General features: G+C 36.9%; 1 protein-coding gene across 7 annotated transcripts in view; it reads right to left on the bottom strand.

The window, feature by feature from the left end:
- LOC116841187 (metabotropic glutamate receptor 8-like) overlaps positions 1-19,625 on the bottom strand; it is a 232,768-nt gene that overhangs the window by 17,512 nt on the left and 195,631 nt on the right. For 5 of the 7 annotated variants that reach the window (XR_004377516.1, XM_032808828.1, XM_032808827.1 and 2 more), the window contains exons 10-15: positions 16,448-16,574; positions 15,514-15,625; positions 5,017-5,240; positions 3,087-3,367; positions 2,010-2,314; positions 1,765-1,920 (exon numbers count right to left, since the gene is read on the bottom strand). Coding sequence is in view for 6 of the 7 variants with exons in the window: in XM_032808828.1 (XP_032664719.1) it covers positions 1,765-1,920; positions 2,010-2,314; positions 3,087-3,367; positions 5,017-5,240; positions 15,514-15,625; positions 16,448-16,574 (1,205 nt within the window). In the remaining variant the exon portion in view is untranslated. The remainder of the gene's footprint in view (positions 1-1,764; positions 1,921-2,009; positions 2,315-3,086; positions 3,368-5,016; positions 5,241-15,513; positions 15,626-16,447; positions 16,575-19,625) is intronic. The other 2 variants (XM_032808829.1, XM_032808830.1) reach the window with 2 other exon arrangements.

The following is a 19,625-nucleotide window of genomic DNA, read 5'->3' as shown; positions in this document are numbered from 1 at the left end:
ATACGAGGCACGTTAAAAGTCACGAATCAGTAACAATTTGTGAAAAAAAATGGAAAATTTAATCCCGGGTCGTCATATTTTATGCATGGATATTAAAAAAAATATACAAAAAGATGACAAGGGAAATGTCTATATATACGATGTTAAAGGTAAGGAGTAATAAATAAGTTTATAAATTTCCTTAGGCCTGGTGCCCACGATGCTAGAAATCGATCCGAGTTCTCGGACCGAGGAATATATAACCAATTAACTTTCCAGATGACTAAATTATAAATTAATAATTACTAAATTAATTAATTAATTACTAAATTTATTAATTTATTATTATTTTGCTGAGAAGCAATTATAGCTAATGTCGAAATACGCTTTCGATCAGCCATTTTGTACAACACACATGTAGTATGTCACATTGAGCATTCTTCCATGGTTGTTCGAAAACTCCTCTCGATACCAACTCCACTAACCCCGCCAAGCCCATCCACCACAGCCACTTTCCGTCGTGGACTTTCAGTGTTTTCGAACGCACCCCTGAGTCGCGCACGGATTTGATTAATTCGTCGCTCTACCGTGATACGATTTGAAGAGTGTCGTCAGACCGATTTTGTTGCCTCGTATAAACAAAAAAAAAAGATAAATATATAAAGGAAAATTTCGAAGAGTGCGTAAATAATTTTTATAGCGCGGTAACCGTGAAGTTAAATCTCAGTAGGTCTTTGCACGAAGAGCTACGTTGGGGAGTGGTGCGCGAGGTATCAATTTTCGTGGACAGGGCATGGAAACTAGAACAAACAGTTTCAATAACGGCATCCGTTTCGGTTTGATAACGATTGTCCGGAATAAACCGTTCGTTATGTTCACAAAGGATTTGTAAGAGAAATTTGTTGACGCGGCGGGATCGAATTGACAATTTCCGCTTTTGTGTTGTAATTTGCAACACTGAACGCTGATTCACACGCGATTCACTTAAGCATTAAAGCAAAGCGTCTGTTTGCGCGCTCGTGTTTAATATGGGATAGAGGATTGTGCCTAGCAAAAATTTATTTGCACGTGCGAGGAAGAAAATATTGGTTTGGAGGAAAATATGTAACAAAGGTTCAGAGTTCAGACAATTTTCGCACATGCAGGATGTGCTTCAAACTCCGTCGACTTTAGCGCGACATACAAAATTGCGGATGGATGGTGGAAGGTAAACGTGGTAATGTCGTTTCCCGTGAAATTTGAAATCAATTTTACCCCAATAAATAGCTTCCACATTTTTCTCAAACTTCGACTTTCAGTACTTGAATAGCTACACAAGTGGGACTATAAAATTTTGTTAAGGGGACTACACAAGTGGGACTATAAAATTTTGTTAAGGGGACTACACAAGTGGGACTATAAAATGTTGTTAAAATATTTTTGCCGTGCACGCACGCACGTGACAAGATTAAATTTAAAATCCTATAAAAAAAACTATTTTGTCTTTTAATATTTGATTATAAAATTTCGTATGAATTTACATTAAAACGCAACATAAAAATGTTGCGTTGAATATGAATATGAAGCATTCATAATTTAATAAGTCGAGGTTCCGACACTTTGAATAATTAAAATTGATTCTAAATTCCACGCAGAAAACACTATCGGACGTTTGGTTCTTTCTCTCTCTCTCTCTCTCTCTCTCTCTCTCTCTCTCTCTCTAATTGTAGGATACCCTGTTTCATTTTCCGGACGGGCTTCATCTCATTAGATGAGAATGAATAATGAGACCAGTGTTGTACGTACGTTGGGGTGTCCCGGGCGAACATTCTTGTAGGGCTGGAACAGCACCAGATAGACCTTGGGCGTGAAGAGGCAGCCAAGGGCGACCGAGGCGGAGATGTTGATGCACATGCACATGCTCGCGATCTGAACCTGCAACGTAGGCAGCCGTCCGCTCGACTTTACATGTTAACACAGAAAAACGCGCCGTGAGGCTCGCGTGGTGATGGACACTCGTGTGATTCGCGCCTCTGCGGCTCGTCACAGACCTTGTAGTCATTGTTGGTGCCGAAATAAATCGGCACGAAGGCCAGCCAGACGATACACGTGGAGTACATAGTGAAGCCAATGTACTTGGCCTCGTTGAAGTCCTCCGGGATCTTGCGGGTCTTGAACGCGTACAGGGTGCACATCAGTATCAGGAACATGTTGTAGACAAGGGACATCATCAGCGAGAACGTGGAGACGCGGCACGTCAGCACCGCGGACAGCGGATACGGATGGATCTCTGTGGTATCTGGCGGCTCGATTATCAGCCACACGGTAGTGCCGATGAGCTGGACTGCGGTTATCCCTGCACAAACGGGAGTCACGTAATCCAGGATCGCGCACCTAACCGACTCTGCGCGCTCGTGTGTTCTGATAGTGTCTCGCTGTGTGTCTGAGGGACTGTTTTGCAGTGCCATTGTATGCTATAAATTATGAAGACTTTCCATTGCTGTACTGTTCAACCAAAACGGTCAACAATTTTGAAATTCGTGTATAATAGTAGTGCATTAGTCTTCAATATCATAGTAGTTTTTCATTAAATTTCTAATTTTTTAGTTTACAAGAAATTAAAAGTAGAAATTACAAATAGCACGCCAAGGAACACGTATAAAAAGTATATAAAAGTATCTCAACTTTAGTTTCAAATATCTCAACTCTCGAATGGTCAGTCTTTTTCTAATGAGCAGTTGGAAAAAATAATAGTTCAATTTATATATAGTGGAAACTTTAACAAATTCAAATTTTGTCTTACAGCTCTTTTTTAGCCAAGTTATTTTTCGTTTTTTCTTAATAAATACGCAGCTACTTATGAGACGATCAGTGTAAGGTGTGACGCTTAATCGTGATCGGGACAATGTGGATAGACTCTGACAGATCGTCCTAATTGATGGGCTCCTACGCGTGAAGTGGCGATACGAAACTCCGTCGTAAGGACCGGGCCATTATTCCCTTTCTTGCGATCGCGCACGGTTTCGGGCTTTTATTTCATCGTTGCGTCAAACATCGGCGCGCAATTATCCTCTCGATCCGGTTGGCTCGTCGGCGTGTTTACCGAGGTGAGTGCAACTCGTACTCACCGCTAGCTATTACCACTTGGCTCTTCGGCGATGTGTAGGAGAGCCTCTTGATCCTCTTCGTGCTCTGGTTGAATATCCGCGATATGCGATTGGTCTTCGTGAGGATCGCGCTGTAGCATATACTGAGACAGAGACCGAGGCCGATTCTCAAGTACGTGCAATTCCACGTGGTCGGCCTGCTCAGTATGACGAAGCTCATGCCGTAGCACGAGAGAATGCCGACCAGCAGGACGTAGCAGAGCTCGCGACCTGACGCCATGATCACCGGGGTGCGATTGAATCTGCAATTGCGCAAGTACGAAGGTTCCATAAGAGGATTGAAGGCGAAGTCAAATGTCAAAAAAATGTGACGTCTCAAGTTATGTATCCTCTTTATCCTCTTCGTTTTTGTCGAACAAAACGATATTGCAAGAAAAAGTAGATTTTTGATTATGGAATATAAGTATAAATTATGGAATATAATTAAATTCCAAATTCATTAATATTTCATTATCTTTAAATAACATCCACTTTGGTGTGAGTAATAGGAATTAATAATTATTATAAATAGATTGGTCGATGGTAATATTGTTGTTATAAGCTATACAATGATAAACACACGAAATAGGTGTTAAAGAATATATTTCAAAATTACAAAAGTATGAAAATTATTAAAATAATTTTGATTTCTTTTTTCGTTTTATCTAATTGTTCTTTTTAATAAATGCTTAATTTCAGAAAATATTACAATCTGATATCAATATTCCTTATAGATTTAAAATGATTTGCATTACATATTGGACGATTAACTTACGTAAATAACGGATATATATCATATTATATATACAATGCCTTGGTTCTTACTGCCTTTTGCTTTCTTCGTCGTTGTTTGTAACATTATAGAGCCTACACACTATTACTTTTAATAATATATATAATGTATAATATATATTATATTAGATTTTAATTGTAAGATTTATTCTGTAGGTAAAAATAAATATTTTTATATTTATAAAAATGGATTACTTATATACTAAGAAAAAATCCCGGAAAATTTATTGTTGGGATAAAGTTTATTTTTGTGAAATAATCCGTCATTATTTTATATATTTTATGTAATACAAACCTGTAATCATTTAAAACCTATAAGAAGAATATCGATAACAAATTATAATATTTCCTAAAATTAGACATTTATTGGAAAAAAAATTAGGGAAAACTAACATATATAAAGGAACGAAAATTATTTTAATAATTTTCACGCCTTTCTGTACATACATTGTAGAGAGTTAACGATACACGTCAGGCTTTGTTTGCAAAAATACCATCAATTAACTTTGCTTGTTCGTACAGACAGAGCGAGTGAAAACTTTTTTTCGTTGTAATTTTGAATTGTTTTCAGAGTCTTTGATATTAAAGCATATGATACTTTTTAAACATCAACAGAGACCCGACAATTAATTCAAGTTGTTAATTATATCTCTCATAAAAAGTCACGCGCGTCTAATTTCTGAGTTAACTTGTCGACGCGAGTAGAGTTTAAAAAGAAAATTGAGGTCTGAGTCTTAAAAACTCCCCCCTTGCGCATTTGTAATTCAGTGCGTCGAACCTTTTACTTCCTCTAATTAAGTAAGTTTAATAGCTCGTTAATTAAGCCTTTGATTAAATTTTCACTTCGCAAGCGCCGGCTTTGGACCTCTTTAAGCTCTCATTCTCGATGACGTTACTTCGCACTCAATCCCTCTTCGTTTTTACTACAAAGAAAGATATTGGAGTGCGTTTTCGCTCGTTCGCATCTTTGATCGTCGGTATGTATCGCGAAGGCTATATTCCCCCTTCCCCAAAGGAGGAATCTCGTCGTCGAGATATAACACGCTGGAAATACAATATCTCGAGTGTACGAGATAAAAAGGAGGAAAGATGAGAAGACGTTGAACAAAATGCGACTCACCGTATGAAGACGATGGTAGTGAAGAGGGTACTGAGGATCCCGATGGACGCGAAGATCAACGGTACTAGCGCCCAAGGACTCGTCCAGGGTATAACTTCCGCGGTGAGCTTGATGCAGCCGGTCATCGTGGAATTTGGCGCGTAGCCGGGGTAACAATTCTTGCACGTGTCGTTGTACACATAAGCGTCCTCCCGGCAAGCGACGCAGCTCCAACAGCACGCTTCCTGCGGGCAGATGGTTTTTTGGAAAAAATGACGACGTAAACGCGACGTTTGCAAAACTGCAACAAGATGAATGTCCCAATTAGTAACCGAGGAAGCTATTGCGAACTTGTTCGGAATGGATTCTGATTGAATCGACATTCTCCAGATTGGGGAAAAGAGAATTTTGCAAAAATATTCCAGGATCCTTTTCCACGAACAGGTCCATTTCCACGAATAGCTCTCCAAGTAACTTCGTGAAAGTAAATTAATCAATTAAAACGTGTTTAGATAAGTAAATAAAATTGATTTTGTTGGGAAACTTGAACATTTGGGGTTTCAGTTATGTAATATTTTTTATTTACGTGGGAAGATTCGATTTTATCTATATTTCTTCAAGATGGCTGAGAGAGATATTTAATAATATGACAGTATAGTTTTAACCTAATTTGTGACGTAAGGTAAATGTCCTAATTAATGACAAAGTCATCGTGAAAATAAAAAAAATATATAAATTTGTTAATAAAAAATAATAATCAATCATTACTGGAATATCTTGAGATGAATATACTGGATATATTGAGTAAATGTGTTCTTTATGGCCTTACAAACAATGTGGTTAAAAAAATTTTGTAAATCTTTTCGTTTTTGCAATAAAAAATATGTTTAGAAAAAATGTATAATTTGTCCGGATTTTGGAGCCACACCCTGTACTCTAAGATGTCGGCAAGTTTGAGCTGTTACTGTTAGTTACAAAACATTTATAAAATTATTTTTCAGTATTTACCGTGATTCTTGATTTTATTCGAAACTTGTCACAATATAGCAAATTTAAAGTAAAATACATATTCAAGATAAATGTAGACCCGTATTAATGAATTTATTAGATAAAACGGATGAAATTGTCACAAATCGGGTTACGGTCGTTAATTGGGACATTCACCTTACGCAAGCAAAATAGATTCGCATCGACAGAGTTAAGACTGGACTGGAATTAAGACTTCCACCTTAAGAGTAAGCGATTCGAAATTGCATTGTAAGAATTCGTTATGTCGAATGCGATAGAAAATGATCGGTTTTTTTATGATTGCATGAAATAGTAAGTCGAACCAATGTGAGAAAATAATTATCAACTACAAACTGCAAGTGCTCGTCTCGCTTGATATGGTCAACTGTAGCTATAACGAATTTATTAATCATAATTGTTATCGAGGTAATGTGACACCAATAATAATGCACAAATGTTTATCGAGGAAGTCAATTCGAGTTGATTAATGTATATTGCACTGAATTACTGGCTCGAATTAATTATAAAATTAGCGAAATGGATAGGGCGTCGTTAGCGAAATATCGAGCAGCTCGTCGTCGCGCTTCGTGCGCCGGGTATAAATCGCGGAAGGATCAAGTCCTGACGAAAGGGGTGCTCGCAATCAACGAAGCGACGAGCGAGCTCTACGAGCAGTTGTAAGTGCAGGATACTATGTATGGAGCTTGAGTTGCCAGACAAGTGGATTTCGTTCGGCAAGAAGCGACGCTTGTCGGTAACTGTTGCCGTCTAAACGCTTGAAAAATAGCGAGCTGGAGAGTTTTGCGCTCCAACGTGACGCAACTCTGTTCACTCACGGTATATGCGCAAAGGGAAACAATCCATTTCTACATGCAACCGTCGGAAAAATATCGAGTCCCGTTAGCTCGACGAGATCCCCGCATTGACGTTTGCTCACCGTGACAAACAAACAAACAAACAAACAAATTATTTACGCGGGCGCGGGATTATTTACGACGGCTGCACGAGGCAAAGATAGCTTCGCCGCCGAGTGAAACACGCTTCCCTTATTAGTGTCAACTTGTGTCGAATTGTACGTGCTATGCCACAAAATGACGAATGGTCCTCGCTGAGTGTGATACCGACGGTCTCGTCGCGGTGGCTCGAAACTAACCGAAAATTATTCGAGTTCGCGCGCGCTTGCCCGAATAATAATCGTAAATATCAACGACAGGAATACGCGGCGCAAGAACGGAGTCATGCGGAGCGAGTGGTGACCATTAAGAGGAGATATTTCGCAAGAACAAAATTGTGTGAGAGCAGGTCGACATCACGAAGCGTGTTATGCATTTGCAGTACAGTGAACGGCGAGACGTATTGTCTCAGCGATTCTTAGGCTTGTTTCTACAACTTACTTTAGTTGGAGTGTAATTCGTTAAAGACTTAATTAGACAAACTTGCAAAATCACATATTGCATATGCATAAGGATCAACTGATCCGTACAGTAAAAGGATGCCTCTTATATTAGACACATTTTATATTAGTCAAGTTCCTTGTGCATATGAATATAGAAAGAAAGTTATTAGAATAATTTTTATTTCTTTATTAATTTTCTCTAATCGCTCTTTTCAATAAATAGATTTTCAAAAAATATTATAATTTCTTATATTCGATATTTTTTATAAGTTTAAAATTATTACAGATTTGTATTACATATTGTACGACTAAATTATATAAATAATGACGAATTATTTCACAGAAATAAACTTTATTCCAAAAATAAATTTTCCAGTATTTTTTCTTAACGTATGTAAGTAACTTACTTTTTTATATAAAAAAATTTACTTTTACATACAAAATATATCTTACGATAGAATTTAATATAATACATGAGAGAGATATATATGTCATTATTTATATAATTTAATTGTTTAATATGGAATATAAATTTATAATCATTTTAGACTTACAAAGGATATTAATTACAGATTGTAATATTTCCTGAAATTAAACATTTATTGAAAAGAACAATTAGAGGAAATTAATAAAGAAATAAAGTATTCTAATAATTTTTTAAATAATTATTTCAACAATTTTCATATCTTTGTAATACGTACATGCAAGTTTTTCTGAATAAACTCTTAACAATTTAAATTTCGGTTAAAGTAAATTGTGGAAGTGAGCCTTAATATTTCTTGGAATTTTGGAAAGGCTCTCTGATGTACAATCGCATAGTGAAACTAGACAAGTAAGAGTTAACGCAGTAAATGCATGATTATAACTAATAATTAATAAAATTATAATTATGATAAAGAATATTATTCACATATTAATTAACACATCATATTACATTGATACTAACTATATGTATTAATATTTTTTTATTAATCTCTTGCATTAGAATCACATCTCCTAGACGTTATAATCAATATTATATAAAATAAGTTTTAGTTGATCTTGTTATTTTGTAATATGGAAACTCTTTAAAACAAATCTGTAGGATTGTGTAAAATATATATACATACAGAATAACTTCCTTAAAAAAAAGAAGATAAAAAAGCATCAAGCGTACGTGCTCCCTCGCTTGACCAAAATTAAAATGTTAAAATAAAATATCGTTGTTACAATTTGTATTTTTTACAAAAAAATGATATCACGAAGTTTGGTCAAGTGCCAATATTTTCTACAAAATATATGAATTGAACTACTACGAACTACTTTTCGAACGCAAACTCTCTCTCTCTCTCTCTCTCTCTCTCTCTCTCTCTCTCTCTCTCTTTCAGAGATGGAAATACGTTTCACAAGTCTAATTGAACGCAAACGCCATTACTCTTGAATAATACCAAGAAATGATCATGCTAGCTAAGAATAATTCCAGTTCCGATTCGCGACTTGCTCGTTACTGTCTGAACCGCTATTGACAGATGTTGATATGCAATGTTGTTTATCATTTTGATTGCAGTAATACGTCAACGACACCGACAGTCACGTTCCCATCACCGCCATTAACATTGCCGCGATGAAAATACTTGTAATCACTGTAATCTCTGTGAATCGCACAATTCGACAAGCGGATCAAATTGAGCGCGCGCGACTAAGTAGAAATGAGTGAAACGCCATGGTAATTACCGTTCTAATTGTCATTATAGCAACATTTACCGATTGCCTGGCTATTGCCAGGCGTGCTCTTCAATAGGGCAGCGAATAAATTTGATTTGCGACGTGATTGTCGGCCCTCGGGTGCAATTAATTAATTATTTAATTACTTCGGGTTTAACGAATCGTGTCTATGTATCTGCCAATCATCATCATCGCGTTTGATCGAGTGTTCTATTTCTGTGTCGTTTACATAACGCATAAGCTGGCGCGAAAAGTGCAGCGACCCATGCTTTAAACGCATCGCGCGACATTTATTTTAAGTTCGCTTAATTAACAAACTTTATTAAGCGTGTTGCAGTTATCATACGCACTTTGTATTGTGCAGAATCGCAAATCCAATTTAAACAATTGAATTTAGGCCGACTAATAAAGTGTGTGTGTGTGTGTGTGTGTATGTACGTAAGATGTTCTTGAGATTTTAATTTATGCTGACAGATTCTCTGAGCAATTTAGAGTTATTTTTCCTGAGGAATCAATGGTTTCTAGATGGAAAGAAATGTTTGGTTGAATTCAACAAATTTCTGGTAAAACAGATGCAAATCAGAAATTCCGATTAAAGTTATTAGAATTTTGTTCAAGTTAACAAGCTTCTGGTTCAACAGAAATCTTGTTTGGTTAACCAGAATCCTGTTGACTTAAGCAGAATTCTGGTGATTTCAAACAGAATCTTTCGTTTCGTTTATATTTCACCAAATTTGGCGAAACAATCAAAACAGTGGAGCTTTCGCAAACTATACTTCCAAACGATCAAATGGATAACAAAATTGCCTTCCTCTGTTAATTTGAAATGGACTTTACTTAAACAGAATTTTACTTCGGGCCTTAGAAAGATATGCTGTGATAAAAATTGAAAATCGCGAGTAACGCGATTAACGACTTTTCAATGAAGAAGAATTAATTCCAAATTGCTTAGAAAACCTGAATAAATCGGTATAAATGAAAGTCGCAAAAACTGGGACATCTTGTATATTTTTTTGTCGCCCAAGCTGTTCAAAGGAGATTATGAATATACCGTAATTATTTCAACTATTGTTCTCCTAATTTTCTCTTCTATCCACCTGGAGCTCGCATGAATTAACGCGGAGCGGTGCACAGAGAATTTATAGGGATGCTACGCAAACAATGAGGAGTTTAGTGGAGCAATCGCGGAAGCCGGGGCGCAAAATTGCACCACTTCTCGTGGCTTTTCGCCGGGGTTGACTGTCGGCTTCCCTAACGAGAGTCTATAACGAACGTCGTGAAACTTTCATCATAACCAACTAGTTCTCTTCCGTCGTCATTGTGGCTGTTGATTAGTCGCGCGAATGATCGTCTTTGAAATCGCGCATGAGCTTATTCCGAAAGCAAATTGCGGCAAAATGATAGAATGAAGACGGCAGCAACCGCAAGGTAGACGGGTAAACAGACGGCGGCGAAATGAATTTTGGTGAATTGGTAGAGTTCAATTTTCTCCCTTCGGCTTTTAGGGCATACTCAAGCCGAAATAAAGGTTTCTTGGTATTTACCAAGAGAGGAATAAAAAGCTTGAAAATAAAATGATGACGTTAACGAAGAACGTTTATAGCTCGTTGGCCGCAAATAATCATCTTTGCATCAACCCACTCTGAGAGTGAATCGTGTAAAAATGATAAGATTGAAGCAGTTGTAGCGGTAAACACAGAAGCCAGGCAATTTAAACAACTTAAATTGAAGTTGAAAGGTACTTAAGTTGGAAATTAAAGGAGGAAGTATTATCTACGAGCAGAATCAAAATTTGAGAACGAGTTCCGTAAATAACGATATTGTACCCACTAAACATTTCTAAAGTTAAAACTCTCGTTTCTGCAAAGAGATCGTAACACAATATCGAATGATACGAATATATAAAAGGAAACATGTCGTGTACGCGTGATATCTTAACTAGAGTAAATAGTTTGATAGAAACAGATAGTTTTGTTTGCCATCTGTGTAAATAACAATAATAATATACATACAGGATAAATAAGAGCTGGTCGTTGTTTACGGCGCGAAAATTTATAACATAATGGACATTTTGATATGTTTATATAATTCCACTGTTTTATTAACGTGAAAATTTTTCCATTTAAGCTTTATTTTATTTCATACGTTTCGGTTCCATTTCGGATTCTTTTTATAGCAATCAGCTTTTATTATCCCTATATTTAGATATTATTGTAAATAACAATAATAAGGTAATTAAATTAATGAGATAATTAGGTAATTAGGTAAGATTCTCAATACGTAAGGTCTCAATAGATAATATGTAAAATGAGATATTAATTATTGTCATATTGGATATCTCCGTGATTTCGAATGATACAGGAAAATAAGTTTTATAACTTCTGAAGAGACGGAATATAATGACAATGATTCATTTGTGAATGGAGATGTATAGGAAATTTCAAGGTCACCTTAAATTTCTGAAATGTAATCATATAGTTTTCCTAAAACAAATCAATTCCCCTGATCATTCTACGTACAAATACTGAAGAGAATCAGAATAAAATATAAAATATCTTGTATTCATTTTCCGATAATTTTACCTCAGTAATTTTCCATTACAAGAGAATCATTGTCACTGCGTTATATCTTCTTCGAAACCATAAAACTTTTGTAGGCACTTTCTTGAAATAGCGAAGTTATTCACCTACCAAGTTAGTAGGTATTGCCTCATCCTGTACATAAAATCATAAAAATTTGAAAATACCGATAAATAGCCCAGAAAACAACAAAAAAGATATTAATTTATTGTTTCACAAAATATATATCAATGATGTCTTAACACTTAGTAGACTAAAATAACCTAATGATTTCTAATCATGTGTAAATACGCTATTATGGCTATTGATTGTTCGGCAGATCTGTCCTTTGAACAATTTGACCCACAGGATATCACACATATCATATTATATTACATTACATCTTCGAAAACGATGTGCGAAGAACTAGAAATCATTGGTCCTAATAAATGTTGGGCTTTTACTGAAGCTTGATGAGAAACGGTGCATCAGCACCTTTGTGCTTTGTTTTAAGTACTTATTTGCCCACGACTCAGGCTTTTATTAGTCTTACATAATGTGTGCATAAACATTCGGTTACATCACCGTTTACCTTATAACATCCAAGTTGCTACGACGTTAATTAAAAGTAGCGAAGTAAATATACTAGGATACAAAGGACGCATAGAAAAGCCGATAGCACGTTACGGGTACGGACACACGGGTCGTTTGTATTTTAAAAGTTCTGTGGAAACCCTTACCTTTGAGCGAAAATACCACCTCGATAGAACCCGCGTGGCTCAACGAGGTTTAAAAAATCGGTTTTACAATACTTTCAAGGAGAAGAAAGAGTCGACATGAATGGAGAAACTCTTTCAGCTACTCAGGTCAGTGAGAAGATCGCATTATGTCTGGCTCCATAATAGAGGAAAAGGAACGGCTGAGTAATAATCCCAACGAATATATTCTCTCTCTCTTTCTTCTCCTTTATTTTTAGGTTTTTTTAACATGATCCCGAGACTAATTAGTCGGGGTAGCACGGGTTGCAGGTATAATGAGCGACGTTCGACTATGCCTCCGGCTGCCGCAACTTGCCGCGATATCGGCTTCTTCTTGTTTGCCCTCGACATCGACCGGCCATGAGCGGACAATTATCGACGGCGTTATACGCTGTTCTAGAAGCGAGCCGTCGTGTCAAGCCGGCGATTTGGAGAAAGTTCGGTGCGTGTGTCGTTAACTCCCGATAACGGAACGTTAACGGGACACTTTGACCAATCTCGGACAGCACTCAGACAGCACCTCACTAACCGTACGAGCCGAAGTGGGTCGTAACCCCTGGGACCTGAACGCTCCGGGGCATGCGAATACGGCTCCACCCCCGCAACGCATGGCCCGCTAATGAAGATTTACAGTCTGGAGTAAATTAAACGCGCCGAAATCGCAAGAATTTAACGATACACGACACAGGGATGCGATGATCAGGGAAAGCGTTTCTCCGACAAGTAATCCTGATGTAAACACAGAAAAATATCATTGCACTGCTAAAAAAAATCATTACTTCCCTTCCTTTAAGAGAATATTAAAGTCGACAATCAGTGATGTGACTTTTCCCATTCTTCAGTCCAGAAGTGGATAGGCGATGGATCTGGGATGCGCTTATCTATTGTGTGACGTGAAATGCCGGTAGAAAACAATTAGGCTACCAAAACACTGACGCGAGATTCGATGGATGAACTCAGAGACTTTGGCAGACGAGAAGTAAGTAACGAGGTAAATGTACGGTTTTCTTCGCACGCTCAAAGAAATTATTCGATAAGAAATTAACAAACAAATATTTCCGATCAAAATATCTTACTGACAATCTATTCCTGGACTACTAAAAATATAATAAAAAGAACTTGTATGAAAAAGAACACTATAATATTCTCTCCGTGTAACATTTACTCGAATTTCCAGTATATATTTTTCTGTGTGTAAAGAGCTTGTAATTGCCTGAACGAGGAGAATATTTAATCGGAAATGCAAAGAGAGAAAAACAGGAGAGAAGACAGGAAAGAGGGAAACGAGTAATGCACCTTCGGTGCATGGCTTACAGAGACGGCAAACAATCGCATGTGCAAAAAGCGTCGTCGGTCTGTACAATTATTCCGCCGGCGTGTTATTTACGATTTCCACGTATGGTTCGTTCGAAGGGAAATTGGGGACGACGCGAAGGAAAGAAGAAGAGGAGGAGAAAGAGAAGGATAAGAGGAGAGAATACGCGAGTGCTTGCTTATGCGCTATGTAGGGTTAAATCCGGGTTTGGGGCACAATTACAGATCTACTTTAGTTTGCGTGAAATTTCGCTCACCGAGAGGACAGGAAGTGAGAACGAGAGATGGGAGAGGAGGAGAGAGCAGAGAGAGACAAGGCAGAAGATAGTCCGCGCTCACTTTATTATACGTAACTCCGCATATCGCGGAGTTTATGGGAATTGTGCAGCAGGACTCCTCGGACGCGGAATTTCAGTCAAAACGCATGTTAGAATTTAATTATACAAACTGCGTGAAGTACGCTGAATTATACGTCGATGTGCAATCCCTGTGGTTGTGAGTGTGGTGCTTTTCATCCGAATTAACGTTCAATTAATAAGTACTGCGAGTTCGGGTTTATCACGCTGCGTTGTTTGTTCTCGCTCTGTATGAAAGAGAACGAGAAAAAAAGAGGGAGAGAGAGAAAGAGAGAAAGAGGGCAGGAGGAAGAGGATGAAAGAGAATCGTACGTTTCATAAATTATGATGAAACAAGGACGATGCATCTCATGTTGAGGATTATTAAATGACGTAATAATACTTGTATTTTGCATTAGCGTGGCCGCCCGCGATGGATTTTGCATTGTTTTCATGATACTGCTAGATTACCTCTGAGCCGCGGAGATAAACCGCGGACGAACCTCGGCATAACGGACGAGATATTAGCGGGAATTAACGGGTGTTACTCTAATAGACTTAGTAAATGCATTCGGTTAATGTAGCAGCCTCTATTTGACCACTAACTTTCCGGTCAACGATTTATTCGTAAAATTTATCTGCCAGATCTTGTGAATGTGCGAGGAGGTTCCTCGCGTCAATCTAATTAAAAGAGCGACGAGATTATGTCGTCAAAATATTCGCTGAACATTTCTTAGCGGATCCATATGTGTCGAGACATGAGTGCAAAAAATGTATTGATGTTTTTGCGATTCAATGAAATAAAAAAAGTTATAGTGAAAAAAACGCGTTTTTAAGAACGGTAACGTCCGAGAAGTTGATCCGGGTGAAAATTTTACCTATGTTTGGGGTTTTAAGATGAATATTGCACGTGAAAATTATCTAATTTGTTAAAATACACACTTATATATTCATTATTAAAAATTAAATAAATTGGCTCTAAAATTTAACAATCAAATAGAAATAAAACAAGGAAGGGTGTTTAAGAGAAGCACAGATTAAATAGTGCAATCAAAAATGTTACAAACAAATATATTTGTTAACAAATATATAACAAATATATTACACAAATATATTTATACGCTTCGACGCTTTTTGAGTTTTCTTTTTAGAAGACCTCTTTTTAGAAAACCTCTTCCTTCTGAAGAGGACCCAAAAAGAGTCGAAACATATAAATATATTTGTATCTATGTAAAGTTTTTAATTGCACTATTTAGGCTGTGCTTAGGCTCTTAAACGCTCTTCCTTGTTTTATATTTATATATTCATGATTATAAAGCTTCAGCTGCCGCATATAGTTTGCGAAAGAGCAATGTCCAGTCTCTTTCTCTCTCTCTCTGTCTCTCTCTCCTAACTTTCGATTCATTGTGCGGCGTTACTACGCTGATTGAACAGTATACACTTACTACAAAATTGCGGACGTGTCCCATCGGGCAGTTTTCGCTGCACATGCTACGGGGAATGTGAAACTCGCCGATGCCGGTCGCCCATCGTGTCATGTTAATGTCCAGACTGAGCCTGAGGAAGTAAATTAATCCCTAATTAATACACTGGACGTGTCGCAGGATTTACCTGCTGTACACATTGAAGCCATTGTCGACGGGCTGCATTATGCAAACTAAATAAATTTCTCCAGCTTCCCGCTCTCTGCTGCAACGATATTAGAGAAGTTAATCAATCATGAGCGCTTTACTTTGAAAATCTTCCAACTCGTTGAAACTCGGAATTATGAATAAGGATTATGAATTGTGTTATATTTCAAAATTATAATTATAAGTTTAGAAATTAATTTATATATTTGCTCGCACATATGCATACGTAACAAATATATAATAAAACAATAAATGCAGATATATATTTGCGATTACTATAAATAATATATGTGTGTGTGTGTGTGTATAATTTTCCTTTTTTTAACTATGATGAATAGATTTTGAACACATTTAGGCAAATTATTATGCGTCATATTATAGCAAAGAATATGAAAAAAGAGTACTTCACGATACAAATAGAAAAGAACATATACTTCTGACAGAGGTAGAATGCGAGATGCAAAACATTTCAAAGCAATTCGAAGTACCTCAATTTGCTTTACAATTCTACAGACGCTCGTATCGTAAGAAAAAGAAAAAAAGGAAAAACCTGGTAACCGACGGCAGTCGCGTCGATTTTGAGAATAGATTAAACTAGTAACGTTATGCGTTACAGAGGGGTTACTGGAGAGAGAGAGAGAAAGAGAGAAAAAGAGAAGGAGCTGAAGATTAATGCTATCGTTTGTGCAACCCGTACGACAAATGGCAAAGTCTGCCGATCCCATCTGAATCGAAGGCCGCTACTCACTCTTCCTTCCACGTGCCGATGAGGGTATAATCGAAGCGACCCTCCTCTTTTCTCTGATATTGATAGATGTTGTAAAATCCATAAGCGTCTCCATCGGAATTGAACTTAATCTCCGTGTTTTGGCGACCTGAAAGAAAACAGATCGGTGCCGTTTCGAAAATCTGAATACAATTGAGAGAGATTGATAACATGAAAGTGTATACAGGGTGTCTGACACGAGATTGTCAAAAGTATGTTTAGATTAACTAAAATATCTTTTTACCATTTCTCAAACAATCACGCAAAATTTCGGGTTGCTGATTAAAAAAATTGGCAAACGATTGAGCGTAATTATTCGCTAATCTTCTTTAATTAATAATTTAAAATTTTATGTGATTGTTTGAAAAATGGAGGAACTTTTTATTCAGTTTAACTTAATGTACAAGCACATAATGGAAATCGCAATTATCGTTACATCTGCGCAGCGCGCGATTATCCGCTAATCTTCTTTAATCAGTAACTCAAAATTTTACGTAGTTGTTTGCAAAATGGCAGTAAAATATTGTATCTAATTGGACCTAATATATACGAGAATTTTCCCATGTCGTCGGACATCCTGGATAATTTAATTTCCTAGGTAATTATTATTGTCTTTCCATTATTCATTGATATTACTGATTTCGATTTCATAACCTTGAATATGTCGTTATCCGACATATTATAAAAAGAAATCACTATAAAAATAAATTCTTTTAACGATGATCACAAGCCAACAATGCAAAATAGAATCGATATCGGAAAAGTACCAATGTCGAAGTGGGATCGTTTCCAAAGTTACACGTAAAGTTGTGAAGAGATAAGTTATGTTAAACTTGAAGACTGTTAAAAATACATTTCAAGAATATTTCGCGAATTGCAGAGGCTGAGAAATAAAAAGTAGAAACTCGGGAGAATAATACGATCCGAAAGAGGCTGGGAATAAGCGGACGCTTTCCACCGTGAGCTATCGAAGTGAATTTGGATGTGTGGTCTGCGGAATTTATGCCAGCTATTTCACGCGTGAGTTACATACAAACATATACATGGATACACACACACACATATGTACATACGTTTTATTTATAGAATACCACATATGAGAAGAAGAAGCCATGCACGGCATCTTTCCTCCCTTGTTACGGCTCATCCCCTTTCCCCGGCTTTTCCCGAACTTTCACCGTAATAATTCGAGGCAGGCACAGACTGGCGAAGCACAGGCGGGTGTAGGAATACATACAAAGTGTTATTTCTAAGAACGGCCTCGGTGTAAACAGGTGGAATAAAGAAAACTCGGGGAGGGGAGAAGAAAGTTGCCTTCTGTAGCTCGGGGCTCGGTATCAAAGGGAAAAGAAGGGAGATCTCGTGCACAAGGGCGAGGAAAATTATGGTTGAGTATGAGAGTAAAAAATCGCGAAGGAAGAGCGGCGGGTCCTCGAAAGATTACGTAAGCTACGGCAATAATGTAGCGATATTTTCTCACCTTTATCCTCGACACTCGGCAAAATTCTCGTATTTTGTCGACCTCTAAATCTTTTATTAAGGCTTTACTTTCGGCTCTTAACTTCGACAAAACAGAGAAAGAGAGAGATACGGAGAAGGAGAGCGTGCTTCAGAGATCGAGTTGTAAAGAAAAATACAGAGGGAACAGGACGCAGCGATAAAAAGAAGAGATTTACTTTCCTTATATGTACCTTCCTCTCTCGTATAGTTCTTTCTTTTTTGGTTTCGCGGTGGACATGAAAATACGCTCGTGATCATTAACGAAGTTACATTTATATACGTGCGATTTCCAAGAGAATTTATGCCCTAACCGAGAAATCTACAGGCACACGAGTGAGGAAAATATAGTTTTTAACTCTTCGCGTACACAATGAACATAAAAGCTCTAACCTTGTGCTTTAAGGGGATGCTCGATGACGAACAATGTCGATAACGCATAAACGATCATTAATTCAATCACGCTATCCCTTTCGTATTTCTTGTACAGAACTTTTACCATATCTAGCAGAAAACCTAATCACACATGTGTAGAAATCTTTCTGCAAACTTTTCCGATATTCTTAAGCTTCTGAATTTAAATGCAAAGTTACAGTAATGTTCTTGAAAATTTTTTCTATTTGGAACATCTCTCGGTACGTAAACGGAGAGAATATTGTAGTAAAAATTACAATATAAAAATTATTAATAATTATTAATTATTAAATTACGAAATTTTAGTAGTTCGGGAGTAGACTGACACTATTACAAAAATTATAATACATAATACAGAGGTCGAAAACATAGTAAAAATGACTATAAACATGATAATTTTTACTACATTTATAGTAATTTTTACTATGTTCATTTTTACTGTGTTTTATTATTTTCATCATAGTGCCAGTTTATTTTTGAAGTATTAAAAGTGTATTATAATTTTTTACTACAATATTCTCTTCGTGTACAAGCTGTAGAACTTTCGGAGTAGGCAAGTATTACGCTAATTGACAGTTTGAAATTACATTAACATTTTTTTTCGCTTTTCACATATGAAGCAATCACATATTGAGCAATGCTCCTATTTATTTTCATTACGTAAAAGCATTGGTAATTCAATATGACGGAAACATTCCATAAAAACGTCAGTATATTGTTGGTAAAGTTTTCAGCATCCTTTCAAGGGGAATTGAGAAAATAATATTTGTTTACTCTTTTCGCAAAACTTTATACAATTTCGAGCGTCAACGATTCGGCTTTGCACATGGTCGCTATATTGGGTTTTTCAACGAGACTTTTTTCACAGGATCAAGATGAAAAATATATAGCACTCTATTATCCAAGATAGATCAATAATATTATATCGACGAAAAATCATTATTGTTAATATAAAAAATTCGGTGAAGACTCAAAATGAATGTAATTATGCGTACTGTGGACCCTGAAGGGTTGAAGACATCGGATTCGAACATGTTCGCGAGGAGCACGAGGTTAGGCCGGTTCTACATTAGTTGCAAGTCTCAAAGTCGCAAGAAAATTGACCAATCACAGTCAATTCTTCTTTGGTCGTAAGAACAACGATCGACTGTAATTGGTAAATTTTCTTACGATCTTGCGATTTGCAACTAATGTAGAAACCGGCCTTACGCGATCACCTTTGTTGGAATCCATTAGATCTCATCTCATC

This window comes from Odontomachus brunneus, unplaced genomic scaffold (assembly GCF_010583005.1).
Source record: "Odontomachus brunneus isolate Ranch 3 - 2012 unplaced genomic scaffold, Obru_v1 Obru_scaffold_014, whole genome shotgun sequence".
In the NCBI taxonomy this organism is placed as follows: domain Eukaryota; kingdom Metazoa; phylum Arthropoda; class Insecta; order Hymenoptera; family Formicidae; genus Odontomachus; species Odontomachus brunneus.
Note: the sequence above shows the minus strand (reverse complement) of the source record. Positions and strands in the feature narration are given on the sequence as shown.